This window comes from Hippoglossus stenolepis, chromosome 21 (assembly GCF_022539355.2).
Source record: "Hippoglossus stenolepis isolate QCI-W04-F060 chromosome 21, HSTE1.2, whole genome shotgun sequence".
In the NCBI taxonomy this organism is placed as follows: Eukaryota; Metazoa; Chordata; class Actinopteri; order Pleuronectiformes; family Pleuronectidae; genus Hippoglossus; species Hippoglossus stenolepis.
Window position 1 is genome coordinate 17,982,485 of NC_061503.1, and position 25,769 is coordinate 18,008,253.

General features: G+C 43.8%; 1 protein-coding gene across 1 annotated transcript in view; it reads right to left on the reverse strand.

The window, feature by feature from the left end:
- The window catches only part of LOC118100414 (ankyrin-3), a 92,421-nt gene that overhangs the window by 44,660 nt on the left and 21,992 nt on the right, over window positions 1-25,769 (reverse strand). Inside the window, exons 2-15 of the mRNA XM_047338263.1 lie at window positions 14,988-15,089; window positions 13,973-14,071; window positions 12,628-12,726; window positions 10,957-11,055; window positions 7,969-8,154; window positions 5,953-6,051; window positions 5,279-5,377; window positions 4,950-5,048; window positions 4,523-4,720; window positions 3,168-3,266; window positions 2,055-2,153; window positions 1,400-1,401; window positions 946-1,042; window positions 456-653 (exon numbers count right to left, since the gene is read on the reverse strand). Of these exons, the coding sequence (XP_047194219.1) occupies window positions 456-653; window positions 946-1,042; window positions 1,400-1,401; window positions 2,055-2,153; window positions 3,168-3,266; window positions 4,523-4,720; window positions 4,950-5,048; window positions 5,279-5,377; window positions 5,953-6,051; window positions 7,969-8,154; window positions 10,957-11,055; window positions 12,628-12,726; window positions 13,973-14,071; window positions 14,988-15,089 (1,575 nt within the window). The remainder of the gene's footprint in view (window positions 1-455; window positions 654-945; window positions 1,043-1,399; window positions 1,402-2,054; window positions 2,154-3,167; window positions 3,267-4,522; window positions 4,721-4,949; window positions 5,049-5,278; window positions 5,378-5,952; window positions 6,052-7,968; window positions 8,155-10,956; window positions 11,056-12,627; window positions 12,727-13,972; window positions 14,072-14,987; window positions 15,090-25,769) is intronic.

Genomic DNA, 25,769 nt, shown 5'->3' on the forward strand with positions numbered 1-25,769 from the left:
ATCTGAGTCATTAAAACACTTCCATCACTTCACCAGCGTCTTGTTTTTCTGTACGTGGCTGCTCAGTGGAACCACATCGACTCATTTGCAGTTTTGTGTGGTGACAACATGCAGAACTCATGAACTTGAAAATGACGAAACACAACATGACACAACGGGGTGTGGACGCAGGACGTGTGTTACATCAGATTCTTCAGCTATGAGGCAACGCTGATCCGTGACCGAGGTTCACAGTGAACTGCGAGCAGACAGGCGCAGGCTCCGTGTGTGTTTGAACATACGTGTGGTGTGTGTGCATGTGCACATGTCTGTGTGTGAGAGTGATTAATAAGAGTTGTAAGAGTTGAAGCAGGACTTTTACTCGCACTACTATGAAGTAATCTGATTACCTCTTCCACTCAAGAATACTATACTATTACTATCTCTATGTAACACAAACTTTATCTTATATTTACCTTCGTAGTAATGGCCTGACTCGCTCCTTGATCCAGCAGCGTGGCGGCCACGTCTCGGTGTCCCTCCCTGGCGGCCAGGTGCAAAGGTGTGTACCCGGAGCTGGTGGTGGCGTCCGGGTGCGCTCCGTTGGCGAGCAGCTGCTGGATGATGTCCTGTTTACCGAGACGACTCGAGATGTGCAGCGGCGTCTGGTCGTCCTGGGGAGGGAGGTTTTTTAAAATTCATCAAACAAAGTAATGATAATAATATATTAACAGAATATCTACGGACACAAAATAATAGTCAGGGCACCAAACACTCGTTTCTCTAACACACAGACGACGAAAAGTTCTGCTCGGTAATAACCAGACAAAACCACACACACACACACACACACACACACACACACACACACACACACACACACACACTGATTGGGCTCAGTCTATTTTCTGTTCAGATGAATGACAGGTGAGGTTTGTCTGAGGTCAAAGGTCACGCGTGGTCTACCTTGGCCTTGGCATCCACTCGAGCGCCGTTCTGGACCAGATATCGGACCACGTTCGATTGTCCCGCCCTCGCCGCCATGTGGAGCGCCGTCCCCCCTCTGCAACACACACACACACACACACACACACACACACACACACACACACACACACACACACACACACACACACACACACACACACACACACACACACGGAAAGAAAGAAAAGGAGGGATTAAAAGTACTTCCAAAGTTCCCCTCCTTCCTCCTGTTAGAGGAACAGAGACCCCCCCTTTTCCCTCCACACCCTCCTCACCATAATGACGTCCTGTAATGCTCCGTTTCTACGGCAACCTGGCCACAGACACGGCGTGGGCGCCCAAATACTTGAGGTTGAAGAGTTGACTGTGCAGTACTCTTCTTCCCCCTCTGTGTTTGCTCCCTCTCTTTCTTTCTCTCTTTCCCCCCCCCCACCTCTCCCTCTCTTCATCTTCTCTTTGACATTTAACATGATTTAAGCGTTAACGTGTTCGCCAGCGGAGTTTGTCGCCTCTAAAGACGAGTGCTGATGGACGACACAGCGTTAATGCACCCGTGTGCTCTCTCCTGCAGAGACTCCTCTCTCTGACTCCTCTAACAACGGAAACACGGAGGTTTGTTTCTACGACATAATGGAAGATAAAAATAGCAGAAGAGGAAAGTAAAGATACTCAATTACAGGTCAAGAGCCTCCGTTTGAAATTCTACTAAAACCTGCGTTTTGAAAACCACCTGGTGGCAAGTGAAATACACAACACTGATCACCACGAACACACAGACGCTTGTTCAGCAGTTATACACAAATACTAGTTTTCATTTGCAGTTTGTTTGTGTCCATGTGATGTTTGCACAGCAGGAAATATACCGATTATTCCTCAGATGTCATTATCAAAGAAGACAAAGAAATGTAATTGAGGCTTGATATTTTTACAAAAACACAAATACAATCAAATGAGATTGAATTAATATATTCAAACTAATTTATAAAATAAATATATAATATATACATTAATACACATCTTTATTGCATCGTTTATTCTAAAAGTGAAAGTTTTTTATTGATAGAAAGAAAGAAAGTCCCTGAACTCACCACATTGCTTGTGTTGGGTGAAGCTCCGTGGTTGATCAGCTGGTGGACGATGTTTTCATGTCCCATAAATGCAGCGACGTGGATCGGAGTCAGACCCGACTGGAGAATCACAACCACAGGAATATTAATAGTAATAATAATAATAATAGAAGGATAATAATCTGTAAGTATGAATATCTACAATCTTTACGACCGGATTTGAAAGATTTATGGTTTCAGAATGAGCTGCAGACAGTTTCAGTTCATGCTTTAAATGAAACGATGCACCTCCTGTTTGCAGACACAGATTTATCATCAGCCTTAAAGAGGACGTCTCCTACAAACTCAGATCAAAGGGCTGTGTGTTCATTTAAGAAATCGCTCTTGTAGCTCTGTTTTTGGTCTCTACCGGCTCCAGGGGAAACGTCTCTTTAGCTGCTAATTGCTTCGCTTTGTCTGTGACTGTGTTCGTCGGCTGTTTACCGCTGAGCACATGTTGCACTGAAAACAGAAAACAACACAGTGACAGTGAACCGACTCGGTGACGTCGACAAACACACAACCAGCCGAGTGTCGCTCTTAAAGATCCACAAAGACGAGCGGAGCAGAAGCTTCATCGCTACGAGAGGACGTAGCCACAGGTAGAGATGACCTCACCACGATGATATTATTGACTTGATTTAAGAAAATAAGACTTATTAGATATTATAATACTCTTGTAGATTAACTTTTGTGTGCAGTTTTTAAAATGTCATTCTTCAAGGCCACTCCAGCTGTCAGACAAATGTAATAATAATACAAAATAAAGCACTTTTCCAGACAAGGTTACAAAGAACTTTACGATTAAAACAATAAAAAAACTTTAAAAGACAGAAAGTAGAATAATCTAATTCATTTTTAACAGGGATTTAAAAGAGGAGACGAAGTGAAGCAGTCTTATCTTCTCGGGGATGAATTTAGAGGAATAGAAAGTTTTCTGCTGAAGTACAAACTTCACCCAGATTAAAAAACTACACAGACAGAAAACCTGTCGACCTTTTTCTCGTGATGCTCCCGGAAATTCAAGATCTAGTCGCTTTAACTCCATCTTACTTTCCACTTACATGCCACACACACACTCTCACACACACGTACCTCTGTGACGGCCTGTATGGATGCTCCATGCTTCAGAAGCAGCTCCATCACCTTGACTCGGTTCTTCTTACAGGCGATGTGCAGCGGCGTGAAACCATTCTGCAACACGGGGGAAAAACGTACATTTAAAAGTGTCCCAGAAACTCTATGTGTGTGTGTGTGTGTGTGTGTGTGTGTGTGTGTGTGTGTGTGTGTGTGTGTGTGTAGCTCTCGCAGAGCTGGTGCACGACAACATGGAAAATACAGTAAAAAGGGGGGGGGGAACCTTCTTTTCCTTCATCCCCCTCCTCTTACCCCTCTTTTCTTTCACTCTTCCTCTCAAACCAGACGAGCATGTGTGGAAATAATTGACTGTACGCCGTTAAACAAAAATAAAAAGCACGCGGCACCGAAATAGACACTTTTCTTTACGACTCACTCTCGTCTCGCCAGCTCATACACTCCTCCCCCTCCTCCCCTGTCTTACGCTCCTGACTTTGAGGTTTCTGCTTCGATCCTATGACTTCATTTTCCCCTTTTCTCATTCTCTCTCTCTCTCTGGCTGTAAAGTCCCAGCGCTCTAACCACACCCAGGCTTCTCCCGTTACAGAGCGGAGATGGTTGTCTTCACGCCAGAGACAGCGGCTGCAAAGTCTCCTTCTGCCTCCTCGTCTGCTTCCTTCACCTCCTCTCTCTCCTCTCATGTTCTGTCTCTTCTCTTCTCCATTTGAATCCCTCATTTCGCTCTTTTTGACGTAACGGAACCAAAACGTAGGGATGAAGAGGAGGAAAGGAAAGAGCGGAGGGAGAGAGGAAATGACTTGAAAGGAGGAGGAAATCTTTGGTCAGTTGGGAGATGAAATCATCAAAACCTGATTTCGTCACTGAAACCTTAGATTCAGGTCTCTGCTGCAGGAATTCACCTAATTTTCTTTTACTTCACTTCCTCTCTTCCCTCTTTTCATACATGCACCTTCTCACATGAACCTGGTGGCTATTTTATGTCGTTTAAATTTGCTTTTATGTTGAAGGTTAAACGTCTTTTTCTCACAAGCAGAGAAACATTTCCGTAACTCTTTAAACGTGGCTCAGGAATGAACTGAAACTGTTCCTCTAATGTTAAAACTATAGAGGGTCAATACACAGTGAGGTAAAAATACACTTCTTCCTCCAGCCTCGAAGGGCGCTGTAGTTTGTGTGAATACAAATGTTTTCTACAAATACAAATAAAGCACAATGAAGATGTATTTCCGGATTATTGAGTTTCAAGGAGAAAGAAAGTCACCAATCATCTCAGTGTGAAAAGGAACGGGATGAAGAGAAAACCATAAACTTTGTAATTATGACTAAAAGCCCAGAATCGTATTGATCCTCACCAGAGCCTTGGCGTTGGGGTTGGCCTTCTTGTCCACGATGACCTTTGCCACCTTGTAGTGTCCGCAGTGGGCAGCTACGTGCAGCGCCGTCAGGTAGTCGTTGGTCACGTCGTCCACGGGCACCTCATGGTGCAGCAGCAGCTGGACGCAGTTGAGATGGTCGCCCTGCGTCGCCATGTGGAGGGGAGACAAACCGTTCTGGAGGGAAAACAGAGGAAGTAGATTAGAAAAAATGGATTTGCAATTTCGCTGTGACCGTGACCTTTGACCTTCTACCACCAAACTCTAATCAGTTCATCCTTGGGTCCAATTGAACGTTTGTACCAAATTTGAAGAAGTTCCCTCAAGGTGTTCTGGAGATGTTGTGTTCACATGAATGCGACTTGACGTACGGACAACGTAAATAGACAACAGGAGGAAATCGAACCTTGGTCTTTGAGAGTATCGGAGCTCCTCTGTCCAGCAGCATCTCCACCACCTGCTCGTGACCACTCCTGGCTCCGCAGTGAAGAGGAGTCAGACCGTCCTGGGAGAATCAACCACAAACAGCAGCTTCAGTGAAGGCCTCACTGCAGACGAGCCCTCGCTGCCCCACACAGGTCGGTTTGAGGATTTCATCACATTTATACAATCACGTGTCTGAGAGGTTGAAGAAAAACCTTCAGCTGCTTCTGACACCTTGTGAATGAAGATATTAAACACGTGTGTGTGTGTGTGTGTGTGCGTGTGCGTGTGTGTGTGTGTGTGTGTGTGTACCTTGGTCCGTGCATCTATCTTGGCGCCCCTCTCCAGCAGCAGTCGCACCATGTTGCCGTTCCCTCGTTTGGACGCTACGTGCATCGGCGTGATGTCGTTCTGAGGAGAGAGAAACGATCCATTAGATTTTCATCGCTTCATGTTTGTCTGTTGTTGATGACTTCAGAACTGATGATACTGAAACTTGGAGTAGAGGACGGGAAACGGGCCAAGAACCAACCCATTCAATTCTGGCCCGGATGCAGACAAATGGGCAGATCCTTGAATTCTTTATTACCTTCTTTGGCATCGTGAGACACAACGTTTTGTTTATGACATTCTGGTTGATTCCTCAAGAGCTAAATTCATCGATCTTTATGAAATTGGTACAACTTAGGGTTAGAGTTAATTCTAATCTATTAAAGCACTGATTGACGTTAATTAAAACACACACACACACACACACACACACACACACACACACACACACACACACACACACACGCACACACACACACACACAGCTATAGATTCCTACATGTCATCCTGCCCTCTAGTGTGAGAGTGTTGGAGTGGTTGCAGCAGTACTCACTTCAAAAGGCCTGTTAGAGTGTGTGTGTGTGTGTGTGTGTGTGTGTGTGTGTGTGTGTGTGTGTGTGTGTGTGTGTGTGTGTGTGTGTGTGTTGTGTGCCTACCCTCGCCTTGAAGTCCACAGCTGCTCCTCGGTTCAGCAGCAGCGTTGCTACGTTGATGTTTCCGTAGTGAGCCGCGATATGAAGAGGAGTGAAGCCGCTCTGAGGGACGAGGGACAAACCAAAAACAGAATCACTCAACGGGAGAAGAACAGAAGCGTCCTGACGAGCCGCGAGCAAAGCATGATGGGACATCGCATACAGCGGCGGTCGGCCGACAGCGGAGCAACGCAGACCAGCAAAGCATCAGTCCAACATGCTCTGAAAGTTTAAACATGTGAGACTCTCTGGTCACTTTACTAAAGCAACACTATCTTACCTTTTTACCTTAAAACAGCAGCTTCATTAAAATGAGTTTTAAAGGTTCAGAGTTCATTACGGTGTGTTTCTTCTATTTCTTCTATTTTATAGGTGTACCTAATAAAGTGACCACTGAGGATATTGCGTATTTGTACCCTCCTTTTGAAAAAGTCATGTGAACCAGGGTTGAAGTGGATAAAATAAACAATAATATAAACATGAACAAACCAATCAGCTCCTGTCAAATAAAAAAAAACATGCAGAGTTTGTGAATCTGGGAAAATGCAAACTCTGGGTGTCCAATTTTGCTTTTGCTAAAAATGTGGTAAACGTTCATCTGACAGGATAAAAACAACATGCAGGTGAACATGCATCTGTATTAGTGACAGAGAGTCGAGATAGAATTGGCTGCTTTAATGAAACCTTAACATAAAACTTTAAAATATGAAACTCAGACAATCTGAGAAGGTTTTGTTGTCTAGAAAAAGAGTTTCATTTAGTTTTCTACTTTTATTGTGAACTGTGTGATTCTTTGATTCATAAGATAAAAATATATAGAAATGTAACTTCTTCCTTCTTTTCTTCTCGTTTTCTATTTGAAATACCAGAAAAGGACCAAAAGCAGCAAACGACTGCAAACACACAAAGCAAAGTCGAAAAGCGAAGCAGGCTCAAAAAAACAAGACACAAGAGGTGAAACGGCAAAAGCATTCGTGCCAGCAGACAGAAAGCTTTGGCTCTGCAATGACCGTGAGTGAACGAAGAGGAGAGGAGGAGGAGAGGAAGAGGAAGAGAGGAGAGGAGAGGAGAGGAGAAGAGAAGAGAAGAGAAGAGAAGAGAAGAGAAGAGAAGAGAAGAGAAGAGAAGAGAAGAAGAGAAGAGAAGAAGAGATGTACCTCTGTTGTTCTATTCACCATCATCTAGAAGGGAAAAAGGAACAAGGGGAGCGGCAGGGTAAGAAAAACGAATAGAGGGAGGAAGAGGAGGAGGAGGAGGAGGAGAGAATGGGGTGGTTAGTGCACCACAACAAAAACACCAACAACACCACCACCAACAAAAACACCAACAAAAACACCAACAACAAGAACATCAACAACAACGCCATGGCTGCACCAAGCTGCAGGATGAGCATGTGGGAATGAACTAAAAGGAAACGTCTGGACGATGGATTCTCCTCCATCGTCTCTGATTTCTTCTACATTAATATCTCAGTTAATAAAAACAACCCGGTTCATTGTCCTGAGACTTTGAGGTTTTTGTTCGAGCCCAGAGATTTAAATACGTTTTCTTAAAAGCCCCAACTGGTTCACCAACATTTTTTAAATAAAACAATGTCAGAAAACGTTTTTTGGCTGAAGTATGATAGCAATTTCGTAATTTTACGAGAAAAAAGTAATAATTTTACAATAATAGTCTAAATATTATGAGAATTCAATCATAATTGAGAAGAAAGTCGTAATATTATGAGAATGAAGTTGTAATTTAATGACAAAAAAATCATAATATGAGGAAAAGGTCAGAATATTACGAGAATTGAGTCATTATTTAAAGAGGAAAAATATTAAGAGAGTTTTTAAATGACTAAAGTGACTCAAACACTGGTTCGGTGAATATGAGTCGTGTCCATAATTCACGAAGCTGCAAAGAACCAGGACAATAATGAAGAGAATGACTTCCTGTCTGACAGCAGGTCGTGATGGGAGCTGTAGTCCTGCCTACCTTGGACTCCACGTCGGCGTTGTGGTCGTTCTGGAGGAGGAGGGCGGCGGCCTTGGTGTCGTCCTTCCGTGCGGCGATGTGCAGCGCCGGGAGGCGGACCTTCCCCTTGGTGTCGTTTTCCAGCAGGAGGGAAACCACCTGGTCGTGGCCCTGCTGCAGCGCCACCGCCAGGGGAGTGAAACCGTCCTGAGAGACCAACACACACACACACACAGTCACTGACTCTGTGGGACGACTGGAGTGAAGCTGCAGAGCAAATGTAAATGTAATGTTTTCTTATCAGCTTCACAAAGTGTTCACTCACACATCATCTATTATTATTTACAGTCAAATCCTTTACATGCTTGAAAAGTTTTGAAACAAAATTCCCATGTTTTATGGGTCTCAGGTTTGCGTGTGGGAGAATGGCTCCATAGCGCCCCCTACAACACTTAACGAAGCAGCCCCCCCCAGGGCGCATTTCACCTTCATGAATGAAATGTGGTCGGATCATGTGTTAAAAATCACACACATTGTTTAATCTGCTCCAAACGTCACATGTTTGATGTGAATCCGAGGCTGAAGAACCTACAAATGCCAATATACAGTTAAAGTAATCGCGCCACCTACTGGCAACTCGAATAAAAGCCCTCCCAAAAACACACTGCATGGAATATGATCAGTTTGATTTATAAAGAACTGAATATTATTTCTATCTTATCTCTGAAGACGTCTTAGAGGAACAGCCGGTTAACATGCTAATGTTTAGCAGACGTTTGTCCTGGTCACAGCACTGAACACAAATAAAGGCCGAAGGTAAAGACATTTCACTACTCTGACGTTTTATAGATGAAACTTATTGATATTAAATCACAAAAACAATCAGCAGATGAATCAATGATGAAAATAGTTGCTATTTGCACAGACACATAATCTGTGTTAATTTATTTGTAATACATCTTTTCTTTGATGAGTCATGGATGATGGTGCTGCTAGTTCTGCTTTGTTTCTCATTTATTGTGTGTGTGTGTGTGTGTGTGTGTGTGTGTGTGTGTGTGTGTGCGTGTGTGTGCGTGTGTGTGCACAGCATGCCGACTGTCTGGATAAAACTAAGTCAGCATCATCATCACAGCCACACATCAAAGTAGAACCTCCCATGGAGACAGGGGCTGAACACACACACACACACACACACACACACACACACACACACACACACACACACACACACACACACACACACACACACACATAAATTCAAGTGCATAAATTTAGCCATTTGAAGAATTTCTAAAGTCACAAGTCGCCCCACAGCCGCTCCGCCCTCGTGTTTCATCATCTTCATCAGAGATTCAGGAGAAAACAAAACCATTTTAATGTCCTAAAAATACCTCGACACACAACAACAGCAAACAAAGACACACTAACGGGCTTTTTGATCTCAATCTACAATCTGAAGGACAAACAGTGACACAGCAAATTGTCTCAAACCTCAACATAAATAAATGAATCTATGTCTAACATGTATGATTCTTTTTAACGTGACTTTAAAAACATGAATTTTAATATCAAACAGCCTGAAACCGCAGCAGAGAAAATATCGAGGACAAATGTGGATTTAACTTATTATAATGTTTTACAGTTTTCTGCAAAATCACAATATATGGAACAACAGAAAGACCAAGAGGAGACATAAGATCCAAAAAAACAAGGAGTTTCTAATCTATTCAGCCTCGTGTTATTCTGAAATGCAGAAATATGAATTATTCAACACCGGGAGTTTCTTCCAACATGGATATACATTTCCCCACATGAATAATTCATCCTGTCTCCCACCGGAGGAGGAAAGGAGGAGGACGGGGAGACGAGAAGGAGGCAGACAGAAGGAGGAACGATGGAGGTGGAGAAAAATACGAGATGAGAGGAGAAGACGAGCGGGGAGGAGAGACAAGGAGGTGAAAGGAGGAAGAGGAAGAGAAGGAGGAAGATGAAGAGAAGGAGGAAGAGGAAGAGGAAGAGGAAGACGAAGAGGAAGCCATGGGGTGTTGTGAGGGAGAAGAATCTAAACTCCTCAGTGACACAAACAGATTCAGTCGTATATTCAGAAAACACAAGCGGCTGCGTCATGAGACAAAAGTCACGTCGCTGAATAAAAAAACAACAACCGTGTTGCTTTGTTGTGACTTGTGAATTTCTTTTTTAATAATGTATAATATATTTTTATAATATTTTATGTTTGATCAATAAATGAATGTAAACTTTAAATTTTTTAAATGTATTTAATTATTTATTTCTACATTTATTTATTTTTAATAGAACTAAACGTTTAATAAATAATAAATGAATGCAGAAATACATTTATTAATTAATGTAAAAATACAGAAACTGCTTTTTTAATTTTCTAATTTAATGAATTATTTTCACATATATTTATTTTTAATAACATGATAATTTTAATAATATTGAATGTTTAGTAAATATATAAATAAATTAATAAACTACGGTAGGAATACAGAAACAGCTTTTTTCATGCAAACTGCATTTATTGTTTCATTTATCAATGTATTTAATTATGAACTTACACATCTATTTATGAATATATCAACTTGCAAACTCAAAAAGTTCAACCATTGGTGAAATGTCTTCCTGTGCTCGTCTGGGTTGAACTATTAGCAACACTGCCCCCCCACGACTCCCAGTGGTACTGCTCTGCTCTGTTGAGTGTGTAAACTTGCAGACGACGAGCACCAACACACACAGGACGAAGTTTATTGTTTGAAACGTTGAAGGTAAATGAGCCTCCAGTCTGGATGAGCCGCTGGTGGCCGGCACCTATTTACCACCTGCACCACAGAGTCGTGAGGCTGCAGTGTAATTACAGGGCGGAGAAATGAGGGGTTGGGCCTGAGGGTAGTTATCCGAGGCTGCGAGGGGCTCAGCAGCGTAAACAGCAGTTAAAGTGTGTTTGTACGGTAAATGATGTGTTTGTGTGTGTGACAGTGTATTTACCTCGGTGGCGATGCTCTGACTGGAGCCGTGGTCCAATAGATACTGGACCACAACCATGTGGTTCTCCTGCGCCGCCATGTAGAGCGGAGTGAAGCCATTCTGGTGGAGGAGAGAAGACACAGTCATCATCATCATCATCATCATCATCATCATCATCATCATCATCATCTGTGTTTTAAACAATGAGGGGATCACATCTGAGACTAAACAGTCTGAACTTAATTTCTCTGCAGAGGAATAAAAACTGAAGTATCGTTATTATAACTCGTCCATACTAACACGCCTTAAACACACGTATCATGTGACCCCTCACACACACATGGCGTGCACGTAGCTCGTCTCCTCCACATACAAACAGTTGCATTATTGTAAAATGCAGAATTTAACAGCACAACAGCTGTGAGCAAAGACAACAGTTTCCTCCTGGAGAGGGTCATGTGACGGGAGCCTGACCAATCGGCAAAGGTTACGTGTGAGTTGTGAGTGTCTACGTCGTCTGTTTCTGTGCGTCCAGACTAAAACGCAGCTCTAGAACTCTGGAGTAGTGTGGACACCAGACGTTTCCATGGCAGAGTTGCTGTGTTTTCAAATAAAAGCAGAGTAATGTGGCCTGAGAGCGTGAGAGTGATGAGACCAGAACGTCCGATGCTTACACTTTTAAACGCGAGTGTCAGGCTTCAACTCAAGCTTTACACGATATAAAAAAAATCAAGGGGTAGTGAAACTTTCTCCTCGTGTCCAACTGCAGCTCTGTTGCTAGGCAACAGCGGCAAGGGGAGGGACAAGCTGGTGACGCAAATCACAGGAAACCTTCGTAGAGGAGACGTCTCATTTTTGGTTCGGCCTTCACTGGCTGTGTGTCCCCTGAAGAGACACAGCTTGTACGTCCTGTATGTTGCTGTGTATGATAATAATAATCTATAACATCATCAATATTTCAGTTTGCAGTAACTGTTTGTGAGCTGTGTTGATCATCAATAGGAGGGCTCTGTAGGAATATGGAATTTTTGCACTAATGTCATTAAGTATCTTGATTTTTCAGGGATTTAATTTCATTGAAAAGAATTTGCTCTATCGTGATATATTGCTACGGTTTTATTGTATCATAGCCAGGACATTTTCTCTCTGTCCTCTACAGCTGCATATAGACTTTCTGAGGATCGTGGAGTACATACTGTCACCTCCGCACATACCTCACACCTGATAAGAGCGAAGATAAGAGCTGATCTGGGGTTGGAGATGTGTGTGTGTGTGTGTGTGTGTGTGTGTGTGTGTGTGTGTGTGTGTGTGTGTGTGTGTGTGTGTGTGTGTGTGTGTGTGTGTGGCCATGAAAACAGATCTCCACAGCAACACAAATATCCCAAATCCACTTTAGCATTGAAAATAAATCTCCTCCTCCTCCTGTTCTTTGTATTTATCCTCGTGTCCCTCACATATTTCATTTGAAGTTCAAAGTCAAAATCGCGGCTGTGATCAAGGACAAATAAAACACATCCGCAGTTAATTGACCACATCAACGTTTCACAGGATTAGACCAACGACTAGTTGCTGTGGTGACCAGACCAGTGGTGTGTGTGTGTGTGTGTGTGTGTGTGTGTGTGTGTGTGTGTGTGTGTGTGTGTGTGTGTGTGTGTGTGTGTGTGTGTGTGTGTGTGTGTGTGTGTGTGTTACCTGAGACTGTGCGTTGACGTTGGCTCCGTGTGTCACCAGCTCCTTCACCACGTCCGTCTGTCCGGCGAGAGAAGCTATGTGCAGCGCTGTGTTTCCTTTCTGCTTGAAAAACATCAGAAACATCTGATTACAAAGTGAAATCGTTTGGGTTGTTTATTATATGAGTCCGGTGCAGTTTCAGTCTAAGTGCATGTTATTCCCCAGAGGTCACCGTGACCTTTGACCTTTGACCACTGAAATGGGATCAGTTCATCTTTTAGTCCAAGACATTGAGATATGTTCAACATGCACACAAATCTACTCCGTTAATCTGTGATTTTTGAAAGTCGTTCTTGAGATATCAGGTTTACAAAAATGCGACGTAGAACCTGAAACCAAACTGCCTCCGGCCTCTGGCTCTTCACTGGTGTGGAGACAGAGAGAAGTTTGTAATGAGAGGAAGTTTCAGGCACTGAGCCTGTTCCTGAGGCACCTGTTGTGTTTGTGTCAGCGAACAGCAGCTGTCGCCGTGTTGTCGTTGCCGCCGCCGCCGCCACTGGAATCTCCACATTTACAATCTCCTCATTCCTGAATCTGAACGACTGAATCTCTTCGTTCTTCTCACGTTTCTCCTCCTCTGCTGAACTAGAGCCGCAGCTACGTTAGAAAACACCATTAGCCTTCCTGGCCCGACATTTCCCATGATTCATTGCGCTTCAGTGCTTTTCAAAGAAGTAATGGCGTCAACAAGTGAGGCGAAAACATCAGGAGAACGTATTTTAAAATGTTAGTTCTCAACCGACACAGGTAAAGGTAAACAAGTTTTTAAAAAATCTGGTTTTCAACATTTTGAATCAACCGATTAAACCGATTTCCGTCCGTAGCTTTGTTGCTAGGCGACGGCTATAACACCGGCACAAGCTGGTGACGCAATAGGAAGACTAGACCATCTCATTTCAATTTATTTTAGGTTCACGAAAACCAAACGTAACAGTGCATAACTTTTGAAGACAGGTTTCATTTTTAAAGCCCGTTTGGGGTCGAGGTGATTTACAGGCGTGGCCATGTAACTGCACATCGCCGGGTTCGGTCGCACATAATTAGATGCACCACCCAGTGCAAGTGGAAAACACTGTCCTGCAAACGACAAAACACGTTATTTCCTTCCACTAAATCACGTCGCTGCACCTCGGTGCAAACACACAACCGTTTATCTCTTTAACTGCTGCTCAGGCAGTGTGACTTTGAGAAGGAGCTGACGCAGCAAACTCCAGTGTGTGTGTGAATTCATGCATAGCCCGAGTGAGCCACTGTGTGTGTGTGTCTGTGTGTGTGTGTGTGTGTGAAACTCCCGGGTGGCACAAACCTTGGTTGCTGCGTCCACGTTGGCGCCCTGCTTGATGAGTTCAGCCACCACCTCCACATGTCCCTCCTTTGAGGCCAGATGAAGCGCGTTCAGGCCGTTCTGGAGACGAGAGACATTTTAAAACGAACATAAGGGGAATAATTAGATCCTGAACATATCGACACTCTTCCTTTAAATAGCTGAGGACGTGTTTTCTCTATCAGACTCTTACTTTGCTGCTTCTAGAGCTGCACTGAACGCACATTTTTCTGTATTTCCATATTCTGACAGGGTCTGAAAATGTTCTTCCAGTTTATAGACGTTAAACTGGAAGAACAAAAATATCTCAGGATGGAAAAGAGAAACCAAACACGTAGAGGACACGGATGAAGAGTTAACCTCGGAAAGACGACGAGATTCGAGAGCTTTTAACGATAAAAATGTCATGTGCCTCCTCCATGATCTACCGAGGCTCCACCCCTCACCTGAATATGACATTTTTCTGTTGTTGTGAACGCGTCTGAAGTATTAAGTGTTTCTATCGTTACTGTGGCTCGTTCATTCCTTCCAAGGACAAACATCTGTATAAAGGTTTCGTTAGTTATGTCGTTAAACAGCTGGACACGTGATTTCCTGTAAGAATAATACACGTTTAGTGCACGTGAGTCTAAATAACATCACCAACAACTATTGGCTATCGTCTGACACGCCCCCTAATAAAGGAGGTAACACGAGAACGGAGGTCGACATTTCCAACACGTGCTGGAAGTGGTTGACCAATCACAACAGAGTGGCCCAGTTGACCAATCAGAGCAGACTGGGCTTTATCGGGGGGGGGGGGGCCTTAAAGAGACAGGAGCTAAAATCTAGAGTTTCAGACAGAGGCTGAAAAGAGGAGCTGCAGCGATGGACAGCATTTAAACCTTTTACAGTTATAACACTAGTTTAGATGTTGATGTCTCCTTTAAGTTGACGACTGGTGTCAGCTTCCTGACTGAAAGATTCCTGCATCCCCACAAAATGCTAGAGCACATACCTGATTGCATATGTTGATGTCGACTCCATTTTTCAGGTAGTCCAAAGCTTTCTCCAGGTTCCCGGCCCGAGCTGATCGCAGATAACAGGCATTTACGTCCGTCTGCAGGAGAACACAGAAAGAGAAAGTTCGTCATCTCTACCTCAGCAACGCACAGAGCGCTGACGAGTACAAGGTCCCCGCATGTGCAGGAAAACCAGGAAACATAACAACCTGCTCGTCTCCAAGAGAAAATTCCAAATCTCTTTTTGCACTGAAGCAAATAGGACATCTGGGAGCTTGTCCCAGGCTGTTTAATATTTCAGAAATAGGGAAGCAAATATTTAAATGTATTTATGAGTCATTCAATCCCTGTGAATCCCTGCGACGAGACATGAGCTGAATTTATCCCTTGAAGCTTGTACATTAACTAAAACAACAACAGGATCAGGCTGAATGAGGAACACAGTAATTTGCAGTCAACCTGCAGTCATCGGGCTGAGCGCAGGGAAGTAAACACGCCGCGTGTGCACATGTTTATACGAGTCTGTGAGGACTTCAGGGTGCGGCCGAGCGTACGACCGTGTGAAGACGGAGTGTGGATGTTGAAGCTGGCTGAGAACACACGGGAAAGACAGACATGCAGGAGTCGGTGTGTGTGTGTCTCTGATTTCATGATTGCAGTCCAGTGCTACAGTCCACCACACCCAGTCAGAGAGAGCACAGGATGGGAACTCTCCAGTTACACTGTGCTGCTGGCAACCTGCAAGATCCTCTAGCAAGTGCACGCACACACACACACACACACAGACACACAAGGCAGTGCACAGTCAGTAACAGGACGATAGTGTCATATCAGAGGTCGCATGTTTTCAGTTTTGCATCCGTGCTCGTTCACAAACCAGCTGCTTGTTTGCACTGAACAAACATTAACCTCGTAAAAACTGTCACAAGCTGATTCACCGAGTTACAGCGACGAGCATCACTCATGAACACACAGGATGAAACACCCGGAAACAGGGAAGGAACAAAAGAGGTGGTTTAATTTGAGTCTATTACTGCAGGTCACTTTTACAGTTTCAGAAAGAAAAGCTGCAACCAGCATCACCACAGACCGAACAACAGACCAGTCCCAACAGGAAGGTTCAGAACAGACCCTGCAGCAGTTAAATTACATTTCAAACAAATCATCTGAAACATTTTGAAAACAGAAAGTGAGCTCATGTAATAATAAGAGAGAGAATGATGATAATCCACCTAAACCTCCCCTGATAATCAATATATGATAACTGATTTCCACCATATAAGGAAACTGCAAACTTTAAAAGAAAAAGAAAGCAAAGAAAAATGAATAATTTATGTTTTAAAGGGTAAAAAGTTGATGCTTATGAGCCTGAGACTGTGATTATTGTGTATTTATTGTATATGTCGTGAGCATCTAAACTGCAAGTGATTCTTTTTTGTTTGTCATTTAATTTTTCAGTTTGTGATGAAACCGTCCAGAAACTATTCAAAATCCTCTGAATTTTTTTTACGTCATCTCAATAATTATCTTACGTCGTCGTCTACTGCTCCATGATCTGTGTTATTGTAGACAGATTGTTGGCCAAAGCTGATCGCTGAGCTCACTTCCCCACTCAGTGAATGGATGTTATCGCAGTTCATCATCACACACACACACACACACACACACACACACACACACACACACACACACACACACAGTATGTTTTGGGTGTCAGCATCCAGTCAGTGGTGCGGAGACGAGGGGGCTTACTGACTGTCGGACTGGGACCATGACATCACACGCACAAGTTTATTAAATCCCTGATAATGTGAGCATTTTACAAAATAAATGCATAATAATAATATTTATAATCATTATTACTGGTTCTATCGTTATTATTATTGGTAACACTTTGCTTTAGCTTCCTTTATTAGTATTTATATAGAAATACAGTGGTTGTAAAGAGATAGAAGTGTAAGAAGATCAACTGTAAATCCTCCTGTGGACGAAAATGAAGGAAGCTGCTCTAACACAGATTATGAATGATTATGATCTTGTTCAGGTTAAGATAATCAGAGCAGGCTGTTTACATGGCAGCATCTTATTCAGACTATCGGCTTCCTCGGGTTAATATCAGATTATTGGTGTCCAGGTAAACACACAACATGACGTTCTGACAGAAATTCCAATCACGTAACCTGACAGTGAAATGAAGGGACCGTCAAACCTCTACGTCTCTACTGGAGTCAGGAGAGAACCAGAACAAGAGTCAGGATCAGTGACAGGATGTTTACATCTTTGTGTGGGTGATTAAATAGTGTTTGGGTTTCAGAGAAAACTCTCTTGTTCTGTTCAGACGTTTCAACAAAAGACTGAGGAAAGACAAAAGAGAGAGATCAAGATGCAGAGATGCAGAGAAGCTCTTGACTATCAATAGACAGCACAGTGCACGTATGTATATAAGCCACATGATCCTATGGAAGCCATTCCACGACTAAATTAGAACCAGTTAAAATGTCTCCTATTCAAATGATGCTCGAGCTGTGTCACACCTCCCGTATCGTCTGTAACACTTTGAACAACCTTTGGAAGTTTGAGGTCAACTCTTAAGCTTTCAAGAAAAGTTGCATGAAATAATTATCTTTTGTTCAGATGATTATATAATTATATAAACTTTCTCATTATGAGTTCCACATACTAAGAATTGTGAGTTGCAGCAAGTTTAAGCGACTGGGTTCTTTGAAAGCTGTTTTTTAAATGTTCTAGTCAAGAAGCTTTTACACTTCAAGCATCATAATAATATTAATAATAATAATATTAAAACAAAGTGTGGTTAAACTATAAAAGATGATCTCATATGAGGTGAATATACTGTATTTCTATAAAATGACATAAAAGCTCATATGAATGATGAGAAACCAAAACTATTAGATTTATAAAAACAATAAAGTCACCGACATCCATTCAAACACAGTCATATCATCGTATATCATTCACACAGCGTGTTGACCGGACCATCAGCCGGGGATCGAACCGCCGACCAGAAGGTCCTAACGTGGCCGGAACCTGCATATACCGGGAATCGCTCTAATCCGAGATTTTATATCTGTATTTTCTGTTGTTTTCAGGCCAACGTGACACAAAAAACTAAGTTAGTTCCATAAAATGCTCAAAAATCATGTTAAGTGAGCAATTTCAAGTTTTAGTTTTTACATTAAACTTCTGTTTCCGTGTCCACATTCGAGCTGAAGACTTTAATCTGCAACGGTGAACGACGATACATCTTTCTAACGTCTTCCAGCTTCGTACTCGTGAGACAAATAAGCCCTTTAATGAGACTAAACCTGCCTCTGCACAGACTTTTTTTAAGTTTTCATGTCTGCAAAACAGATTTGATCTCCTGTAATCTGATTAATTGTGTTCTTATTAAAAAAAGATGGTTTAATAACAGATTAGCACGGAAAGTGGTGGATATACAGGATTTTAATTACCTCCTCCAAGGAGGTTATGCTTCAGTCTGTTAGTTAGCAGGATTACTGACAAACTACTGGACACATAACTTGGTGAAGGACGGTTTGGGTCATGGAAGAACACATTATGTAGCTGATCCAGGATTTTCTTTTGCAAAATACAGTGTTTTATGACATTTTGAAATTTGGTGCAGCTTGAATGACTTCTAAGGGACAGTTGGAGGTGTGAGCTCGACTGAGTGACATTCTAGTTTTAAAATAGATTTTCTTACAGAATGAACCCATGTTCTTTGAAAAACTCCGGATTCAAACATTCGGATCTGATTCAACCTCCGAGAGAATTTACTGGTAACAGCAGAGTGGAGACTTGTTAAGTGAAACTTTATTTCTCCGGGAGAGAAATGCAAAGAATGCGACAGTCGCTCTTTTTCCACGACACGGAGCTTCACGCTCATACAGTTACACACATTCCGACAGAGGAGCTGCCCCCAGCCGGCTGCACCGAGGGAGCAGAGACTGTGACATGACACCACACGTCCATTCAATGAAACACGCGTTAAAATCTGATTATATCTAAACACCTCGGTACGTTAAATTCACATCCTCCTGCGGATTCTTTCCAAAGTGCCACTTCAGCTGTGACCCATGACGATGTCACAACACACGCTGCAGACGCTGTGTCACACATCAGCACGTTCAGGAGACTTCTGATCAGCTGATTTAAAAAAAGCTTCCTCTAACATCTCTCCCTCTTCTCTTTCCCTGGATTTCTCTCCTTTTTGCTCTTTCATTCTCCTTTTTTCGTGCGAACACACAGAGCATGCGCTGCAGTCCAAGGTCAGGTGCTCCCATTCACACGGCTGCAACATGGAACTGAGGCCACAGCAAAGTGTACAGGCTCATTTGTGCATAATAACCAGCAGGAGGTAAAGATGTATAACAACAGTGAGCCAGGACACAGTCATTTGCTCACACACACACACACACACACACTGTATATAAACACGCACACTGCAGCAGAGTGGTGCAGCAGAGTTGCAACAGCCACCCGTCCCATCCACGACCACCGCCGACCCCCACACAGCCTCTAACCTCCCACAACCCGTCCCACAATATGTCCCATCTCTGGAGCCATGACCGCCGCACACGCCACCGTCAGCTGAGCACCTCTGAGTCTGGCTAGAGGTGATGCAGAGCCGAGAGGTGAGGTCAGGTGAGCGTGCCGACGGTCGGCTCAGCTCGGCGGCGTCATTTCTCTAAAGTGCAGTAACGACTTACTTCTGCCAGATAGTCCGCTGCCTCCTCCACTGCCATGTTTCCCTCGGCCCGCAGCTCAAAGTGTGAAACCTGAGCACTCAATTACTGTGGCAGCTATAGCCTTAGCCTGCGAGCCAGGCAGGGAGGGATGGGGGGGCAAGGGAGGAGAGGGGGAGGGACGGTCTGTGTGAGAGGGAGGGTGAGGGAGAGGCCGAGAGTGAAAGGCTACGTGTGTGTGTGTGTGTGTGTGTGTGTGTGTGTGTGAGAGAGAGAGAGAGGGGGGGAGAGAGAGAGGGAGATAGGGGCATTATGTCACGGCTAAAAATACCTGGCTCACAGTGACAAAGTCCAGAGCATGGAGGAGTAGGAGGAGGAGGAGGAGAGGAGGAGGATGGGGAGGAAGGGGGAGGCAGACGAGTTCCGGCGTTAATCTCAAACCAACTCTCACCGGAACAACACCGGATCAGACGCTGCTCTGAGTGTGTCAGTCTGCCAGCAGAGTATGAAAAGGAAAACATGAAACTTTTTACCAACTTCCACTGACTTTACAGATTCATAACAAACAGCCGACAGCTCTGACGTCGCCAAGTGTTTACTTAGTTTTACATATAACTATAAGAATATAATAATCCTGTAAAATTCGGCTGGTTTACAAATAAAATAAATAAATAAATTGGTCCGTTTAAAGCTGTTTAATTCAGATTATCTCTTCACTTTGGAGACGATGCATCTGATGACCCAGACCAATGAGCTGAGGGTGGACATGGCTTTGAGGGTCGGAGGGTCTCACCCAGTCCTCCTCCTTCTCTGTTGGTTCACAGGGATGCAAGAAATCTGGGAAGTTTTACACTTTTCTTACGTCTAATATAAGCAAAACTATAGGATAAGTACTTCAATCCTGACCTGAGTAAAGTGCAGCTCCAGTAAAAGCACTTACACAGAGTTTTCTCTAAAGCCGTTCTCAGGCACGGAGGATCTCGAGGTTTTTCACTTCACACATGCACGACGCAGTGAGAGATTCTCCACTAACACGTGTTCACAGCAGCAACAAATCCTCTGATCACCTCAAACTCTCTCGACATCTGAGTCTGTGTCTTTCACGTGTGTGTCACCACTTTGTCATCTGGACACGTTTGTTTTCATTTTAGCATCTGTCGCGTGGCTCTCACTCCAGAGAAACTCCAGAGAATCTCCAGAGAAACTCCAGAGAATCTCCAGAGAATCTCCAGAACTCAGTGCACGTGACAACAGGCAGAAGTTCCCCACCACAAACAAAGATCAGGACACGGTAGATCCAAACTGTGCCAGGCTGTGCTACGGAGGATTCTGATTCGCAGCGTGCAAACAGGATCTGCGCCCGGGGACCGACACACAGTGGAAGAGCTCGACCAATCCCCGGAAACCAAGATACTGAAGATCAGACCAGCTGATGAATAAAAGAAGAGTAACCAGAACTTAAGGTCCATGAAACAAGCAGGACCAGCTGAAGATATTCTACAGTCTTTCTCTGACCGTATGATCCTGCAGAGGATTGTTTGATGTATCTCATTCATAATTTAATGCTTTTATCAGGTCGGCAGCTGATAAAAAAAGATATGGCTCAAAAGGAAGTAGGTCTGTAACTGACAACAATGATTTACTGATTATCAAACTCAACCGCAGATTATGTATCTGTTGGTCGACGAATCGCTTGAGTGCTTCGGCTGTAAAAGAGGTGGAGAGGAATTTGCCTCGTCCGTCACCGCAGGTACGCGGAGAGGAGTCGGGGAAAATGCATCGGAGTTAACCGTGACACACACACACACACACACACACACACACACACACACACACACACACACACACACACACACACACACACACACACACACACACACACACACACACACACACACACACACACACACACACATCTCGGTTTAATGATCCGTCTTTGGTGTTTTATGACATCTGTGAAAGGAGGGAGAAAGGATCACAGCCAGATGAGGGAGAAGAGAAGGGTTGTTGCCATGGCAACCAAAGCTCCTAAATTCTCAGGGTTGGCTGGGATGGATGTATGGAAGCTTCTAGTGTGTGTGTGTGTGTGTGTGTGTACTTGTTTTTGTCTTCCAGTAATAACCCTGGCTTCGTCGGGACCAGTTGACCTCATGGGGACCGGAGCTCAGTCCTGATGAGGCTAAACGACAGTTCTGAGCGACTGGTTAACGTCGGAGGTCAGAGGTGAACTGTGGTTAAGTTAACGTTATGGTCACGCATGACAAGGTTAACGTTAGAGATATGAATGGAAGTCAAAGCAAAGTCCTGACCCTCACCCTAAAACCTTAAAACCAAGTCTGAACCCTCAAACAAGCCTCTGAATTTGTGAGAACCAGAGAAAATGTCCTCACAATGATGGTATTGAACCAGAATTGGCCTCATAACTATAGATAGACACACACACACACACACACACACTGTTCACTGTCCTCTATCAGTCCCTAGTGGTCCCTCGCTAGTACTGCATCAACTGCAGCAGGAGAGAGAAGCATTTTGTCCTCACATGTAAAAAAACATCAGGAAACGTCTTGTCACAGTTTGTTATAAAGAAAAGTGATGACAGAGGAAAGTAGAGAAAACTGATTCTTATTGTTGTTATTAATATCTAATCAAGAGTTTTCATAAGAACAGCTGAAGCTTAATTTGTTGTGTTTTGTTATGTCATCAACAGAGAATGGGGCAGACTAAAGCAAAGTCTGTGTGTGTGCGTGTGTGTGTGTGTGTGTGTGTGTGTGTGTGTGTGTGTGTGTGTGTGTGTGTGTGTGCGTGTGTGTGCGTGTGCGTATTGTCCTGCCTCTGACGGGCTGTTGTCGAGTGCTGCAATCTGATTGGCCGCTCGGCTACTGCAGTCTCAGTGTTTTCACAGCACTTGAGCTACAGATGGAGGAGGATAAAAAAAAAAAACACACACAGCGCACAAACTCCTCTTCACCTCCTTCTCCTCTGTCGTTCATTTCACATTCCGTCGCAGCTGAAAGTGACAGAATCATAGATCAGAGATTCAGCCTCGTGTTTTTCTACAAGACGTTGAAACTCTGCTCGCTCCTCACTGGACGACGGCAGATGACGTCGCTGCCGGATTACAGGGCGGGTGTGTGTTGATGTAAGGTTGTGCACTCGTCTATGTGTGAGTGTGTGTTTATGGTGTCTGGTCAGCAGGTTGACACACTGCCCCGCCCACAGAGGAAACAGAAACACCCACAGACGGAGGTGGACGACCTGTCCGCGCCGTCTCTGCTGCATGCGCGTGTCCAAATCTAAAAAAGACAAAGTGGAGAGAGACGTACGACGAAGACGGAATCCAGCAGCTTCTGTTCCGGCTGCTCTGTTAATCTCTTCTGACAGCGAGGAGAGCTGGTCATGAATAAATTAACATCTGCCCGAGACCAAAAGCACACACGGTGCACTAACAGGGACGTGCACTGCAGTGAGTGTGTGGTGCATGTGACTGATTGTACCACAGACTGTGTGCGAGGACGGACGACACGACAGCTCCTGTAAAGTGAAGCCAAAGCGTCTCGATCGCACCCTGGTGGCTGGCTGCAGTAGGTGCCATAAACCCTCCTCCTCCTCCACGTTAGCAGATGGGACATGAGCCAGTGAAGTACACCTCAAATCAAAAGTTTCCAGAGATGTTTTCTGTCATGATTTATGTGTTGTTTGAATTTTTCCCACTGCTGTATTTAAAGGTTCAGTGTGTTGAATGTAGTGACACCTAGTGGTGAAGTGTTATGTTGCAGCTGAACACCCCTCATCTCCCCCTCCCCACTTCCAAACATAAAGGAGAGCCTGTCAGTCTGGGCTACTGTAAAAAACATGGCGGACCTGCTCCTGATGTAAATATAGATTAATAACTAATATCTATGGAACTGATTTGGTGCAGCTTTGAGAGATGTTCAAGTTTGTATAATCATGTTTGACAAGTTAAAATACTACGAGTTCTAACTGAAGCTGAAATGTATCCTTGAGTATTGAAAGTAAACTGCAGGAACATTTTCTTATTTGCATTTAGAAACTTGGGATTCAGGTGTTACACACTTGTATTATTGTAGAGCCTCTTTATCCCTATAGTGGCTGATGAGGGGGTGTATAGACACACATATAGATATATATAGAGAGAGAGAGTGGGAGGGAGGGAGGGCGAGTAGGGAATTGTGTAAATGAGGACAGTGTTTTTGGCTCAAACCAAATACTGTTTGATTCCCCTGAGGTCTCTGCTGCTGCGCCACTCGTGGGCAGAACTGAAATGAAACAAACCCTTAAAACCTCTCGACGTGAGGCAAGAATCCTGCTTTGGCTCATCATGAAGAGAATAAAAATCACACAGCGCTGCCCATCATGACCAGTGCAGCCAAGCGATTTAGTTGGCAGGAATGAGACACATGTGGAAATCCAGTGATAAATTATTCCCCAGCATCTCAAACTCTGCAGAATATCTCTGCAGCGTATTCCATGCAGCTCTGGGAAGATTTGCAAGCTCGGAAATGAGGCTGGTGAGAGTTTTATCGGAATGAATGGGAGGATGTGTTGGACGCTACAGGCCTGCCCTGCGCCGGCTGGTCGTCTATCACCAGGGAAGCAGGGCGGAGGCACAGACAGGTATTCACCTTCCCCAGGAGATTTACATCCCGAGGATAATTCACCTCAAAATGCAGGAAACTGAGGCACATGGAGGAAACACACAGAGCTGATACACACACTTTTACATTCAGCATGACTTAAACTCTCAGAGGACATAATTATCTCTCTTGCCTCATCCTGCATGAAGAAATATACGTAGATCTGCTTAGAAATCAACTAGAAGAGCACTGGGAGCACGAACCTCCACCAGGGCTGACTGACCAGTAGCTCATACAGGTTTTGAAATCAAATGAATCTGCTAATCATACGGATCCGCACCAGATTTCACCTGGTCATAGATACTAGCCCTCAACTCATCAGGACCCTGAGGTCGTCTGGAACACGTCTGCTCTCGGTCCCAAGAGTCAAAACTAACTGTTTTATTTCTTTTTGTATATATTTATTCTCTATGTAACTCTGAATTTCCTTTTAAATACTTAAATGTCTTGTGCTGCTGTTACAATTTGTCATGATCCCGTTTATGTTTTATATTTTGAAGCTCTCTGAGTTGCCTCGTTGTTAAAATGTGCTTTTAATATTAAACTTTCTTTGATTCGTGAAGGTCTCTGATTTATTTCTTGACAATTTTAAGTGATTTGAAAATTGTAATTTTTCACAAAGCAAAGATCAACCGCACTATCCTGTTGCCCCGTTATGCAAAATGAAAATAAACAGTGTGAAAGTATTATAAACAGTGGCCTCGTGTCTGCTGCTGTTGTGATTTTTTATCTGCAGCATCACAAGCGAAAACCCCTTCACGCTCTCTGACATGTTTACTGTATCATCTAAGACTTTCTGGCATCTGTATACGACTCCTACAATCTACCAGGAAAAACAATGAGCTCCCTCAACACGTGAGCACGACTCAGTTGTCTTTCCAACAAGAAGAGGAGGTAACTTAAGCCTCGAGTCAGTGAAACGTCTTCTCTCCAGCGTTTGTCTCCGGGAACAGTCGCCGAACGCCACGAGAGATTAAGAGCTTACTGCTGTTAGGAAACGCCCACAGCGTCTTCCCGGAGCAGAACATGAAATATAGAATAACTGCCATCGCCGAGGACGATGCACTGCAGCAGGAGCACCCATTATAAGACTGAAGACGCTTTCACACACAATCTCCTGAGAATGTCCTCAGAGTTGGGTCGGGACTTTCTCCGGAGTTTACCTTCCACACACGAACAACGCAGCAGGAGGTTCTCCGCTCACAGCAGCACAGAAATCAAACCTGCCACAAAAGAACTAGAGCTGCAAGGGCAACAAATCAATTATCATCAATAAATCAAAATTGCTTCAAGCATTTGTCCTTCACTCAGAAAAATGAGTCTTCAAACGCGAAAGAAATAATAATGTGACATTTATCGTGATAATTACTGATATCGACTGACATGAAAATGTTTATCTACATATAATTTTGGC